Source organism: Merops nubicus, unplaced genomic scaffold, assembly GCF_000691845.1.
Source record: "Merops nubicus isolate BGI_N331 unplaced genomic scaffold, ASM69184v1 scaffold40989, whole genome shotgun sequence".
Lineage (NCBI taxonomy): Eukaryota > Metazoa > Chordata > Aves > Coraciiformes > Meropidae > Merops > Merops nubicus.
In genome coordinates this window covers 1-3,777 of record NW_008633804.1, presented here as the reverse complement: position 1 = coordinate 3,777, position 3,777 = coordinate 1, and the positions used below count along the sequence as shown (strand labels likewise).

General features: G+C 47.7%; 1 protein-coding gene and 1 non-coding gene across 2 annotated transcripts; both read left to right on the top strand.

Annotated features, from left to right (window-relative positions):
- Positions 1-63: 63 nt before the first annotated feature.
- On the top strand, positions 64-1,962 carry ICT1 (immature colon carcinoma transcript 1; the record flags this gene model as incomplete). The annotated part of the gene is made up of 4 exons (XM_008948368.1): positions 64-123; positions 1,211-1,293; positions 1,401-1,570; positions 1,878-1,962. Coding segments are annotated over 4 exons (398 nt in total), but the record flags the coding sequence as incomplete, so codon positions are not given.
- A 735-nt stretch (positions 1,963-2,697) lies between these two features.
- TRNAR-UCU lies at positions 2,698-2,770 on the top strand. Its single transcript has one exon. It is a non-coding gene; the product is annotated as a tRNA-Arg (tRNA).
- The last annotated feature ends 1,007 nt before the right edge of the window (positions 2,771-3,777 follow it).

The window sequence follows — 3,777 nt, the reverse complement described above, 5'->3', positions numbered from 1 at the left end:
TCAGGCTCTGTGCTCCGAGCCGAGCCCCGAGCGAAAGCGGCGCCCCCTGCGCTTCTCTTCCAGCACGCCTGACCGTGTCCTACTGCCGGAGCAGCGGCCCCGGCGGGCAGAACGTTAACAAAGGTGAGGAGAGGATCTCCCACTTCCTAGGCAAAACAGTCTGCAGTTGTTTCTCTATACTTTGTGGTGAAATACTGAAAGCTTGAAGTTAAAGGGCATCTCTGTGCTGCACAGTGCTCGTTTTTCATTATCACTACCCTGCATTTGGACACAGCTTCACATGTCCAGTTCTGGAGCCCTCAGCACGAGACACAGACCTGTTGGAGGAGGTCCAGAGGAGGCTGCAAAAAAGATCTAGCTTCTGCTGGGAGGCCAGGCTGAGAGAGTTGGGGTTGTTCAGCCTGGAGACCATCCAGGGTGACCTTCTGGTGGCCTTTCAGAACTTAAAAAGGGGCTACAGGAAAGCTAGGGGCAGACTTTTCGTCAGGGAGTGTAGGGATGGGATGGGGGGTGATGGGTTTAAACTGAAAGAGGGAGATTTAGGCAAGAGAGAAGGAAGACATTTTTGATGCTGAGGGTGGCGAGACCCTGGCCCAGGTTGCCCAGAGAGGTGGTCACTGCCCCATCCCTGGAACCATTCCAGGTGAGGCTGGCCAGGGCTCTGAACAACCTGCTCTAGTTGCAGTTGTTCCTGCTCCCTGCAGGGGGGTTGGACCAAATGACCTTTAAAGGTCCCTTCCAACCCAAACCATTCTACAATAGCATTTGAGACCAGTGGTAACAGATTAGAGTCTCCTAGAACCGTTTACTGGGTTCATTGCTGCTACACACACTGCATGAAACACCACCTCTATCTAATCTGTCATCTTTGATCCAACACTCAACAAGCCACCTGGATTCTGAAACTTCACAGCACAACAAATTGTCAGCTTAATTCAAATAAAGTAAAAATACTTCCTGGTGTGCCGTTGCCAAACAAGGCAGTTAGTGACTGCCTATGGCAATAAATCTTGTAGTGTCTAGAAAGGCAAATACAGTGACAGAGTTTGTCTTATAGAGTGAATGCAAAAATATAGCAAGAAAAAGAATTGTGATCTTTTAGGAAATTAGAACTCAAATCATCCTGTGCTCAAAGCCAGCAGGGAGCAGACTGAATTATCTCCTAAAACTTAGGGAGACAAGCCAAAAAAGACCCTGTTTCTGCTCCCAGTGAATACCAAGGCAGAAGTTCGGTTCCACCTGGCATCGGCAGACTGGATTCCAGAAGCTACAAGACAAAACATGGCATCAAAGGTAACAACCCTCCCAGTTCCATCCACGGTTCAGACGTCACGCTTTCAGACTGGACGTGACAGATCTAACGTGGTTTCAGTGATCACATCACGTTTTCCCCTCTTTAGTACAGGAACAAGATAAACCGAGCGGGCGAGCTGATTGTGAACTCTGAGGAGAGTCGCTACCAAATGAGGAATCTGGCAATTTGTTTAGAAAAAATCAGAACCATGGTCACAGAGGCTACCGAGCAGCCCAAGGTGGTGTCGAAGGAGACAACACAGAAGTTCATAGAGAGGTATCTTAGCCTGAATCCGTCTCAAAGAAAGGCCATTTCAATAATCATATTTCATTATTTAGTTAGCATCTATAAACAATCATCTTCATCCTCATTTAAATTTCCTTTTTTTTTAAAAAAAAAAAAAAAATCACTAGTCTGTTAGATTTTAACTGCTCCCCTGGGTAGCACCTCAAAAACAAGGAACAGTATGTTTTTCTACCTGTGGATATTTGTCAGCTAATCAAATTCACATTGTAACCGTGCTCAAAGTTGAATATTGAAGTGTTTTCTTACTGCACTGAAAGACCTTTTCATTTTGTTTTAGAGTGGAAAAAATGAACCGTGAACGGCTGCGACAGAAAAAGATACACTCAAACATAAAACAGAGCAGGAAGGCTGACTTCGACTGAGGGCAGCAGAGCTCCGGGTCCTTGGCATACCATCTGTTCAAAGAAAAGGTGTTGGCAGCTGTAGGTGATGCAAAACTTCAGACCTACGTTGAATAAAAATGATCTAAACTTGTAAATAAAATCGTTACCGTCTCCTTTTGGAGCTAAGGATGCACTGTGACAGCCTGTCAGTGATTTTGCAGAAAAAAAAATTATTGTTCATATTTTGGACAAACTCAAAATTCAGGGATTTGTCAGCTACTTCTTTAAAAAAAAAAAAAAAAAAATTTGGTCCTTCATCTAGGCCTCTGTTCTGTGAGAGCACCCTCTGCTGCTGAGCACAAAAGCTGCAGTAGATTTTGGGAGGGAAGAAAGGGAAGAGTAAAAGAAGCCTGAACTATATAAGCAGTAATTAGATTAGTCACCGTTTCAAGGGTTTCCCACCCATTTTGGTTATTTTTTCCTAACCAAAGAAAGTGCATGTCATTGTGTTAAACTGACCTAAAGGAGTGGCAGGAATTTGGCAGGAGGCAGTTGCTCTGTTAGTGCTAAAAGACAGAATCCACCCTGTAAGTACAGGAGTCCTCTGGCCGTTGAGGTGGAACCCCCCAAAAAACCTGGGCTGGATCTTACAGGCTTCAGGAGTTGCTTGTTAGTAGGCCTTGCTTAAACACAAAGATTTGGGCTTTAATGTGCTGGATTTCACCATGGTGGGGGTCTCAAATTAAATTGTGCATTTTTTCAGGCCCTCCCAGGGCCCCAGTGGCCTAATGGGTAAGGCACTGGCCTTCTAAGTCAGGGACTGTGGGTTAGAGTCCCACCTGGGGTGAGGAGAGGTGGTTCTGTTTCAGGCAACAACTCAAAGAAGACGGGAATTGGGGCACAGTGGGGTGCTCAGGACTCTGCCCTGACACTCACAGCTCTGCTGAAACCAATGCCTGTTCCCCTTCAGAAAGGAGGGACTTACCTCCAAGGACATCCTGCCCAGGGCCAGCAGTCTCCACCTTTGCCCAGCCAGCCTTGATCCACAATAACTGGTTTTCTCCTGCCTAAAGCTTTATCTGCTGCAGCTCCTGAGCTGTGCCCTGGCCCTTATGAGCAAGTCACTGCTTCAAGACCTGCTTCTGCCACTGAGAGTCATCACATGAGCTTCAGCTGGGACAGCAGCAACCTCAGCAGAGGCCTCACTGCCACCCGTCTCCTGCTGCTCAGGTCTCCCTCCCTGGATTTTACAGTAAGATTTGGAAAGTTTTGTTCAAAGCATTTGAGGCACCACATGAAACCAGGGTCTAGCAAAGAACAGTTTTGGTTGAAAGGGACCTTTAAAGGCCACCTAGTCCAACCCCCTGCAGGGAGCAGGGACATCTGCAACTCGAGCAGGTTGCTCAGAGCCCCGGCCAACCTCCCCTGGAATGGTTCCAGGGATGGGGCAGCGACCACCTCTCTGGGCAGCCTGGGCCAGGGGCTCACCACCCTCAGCATCAAAAATTTCTTCCTCCTCTCTAGTCTAAATCTCCCTCTTTCAGTTTAAACCCATCACCCCTTGTCCTGTCACAACAGGCCCTGCTAAAATGATTTTTTGCATCAATTTTATTTTGGTTAAGCCAGTGGATAAAAATGAAAAGGGATCCTACCTCTCTAATATGAAGACAGGGGGAGACCAGTACACATCCCTGGGCAAAACCGACTTTGGAGATGTCACAGAAATCGTGCGGGTGCCAGGTTGCAGAACCGTTCTCCCGCTCCTGGGGGCAGAAGTTGACGGCATCCCTCTTTCCTGTAGCCCCCCCCGCAGCACTGCCGGGCTGCAAGAAGGTCCTCCGGGTTTGGGGGAGC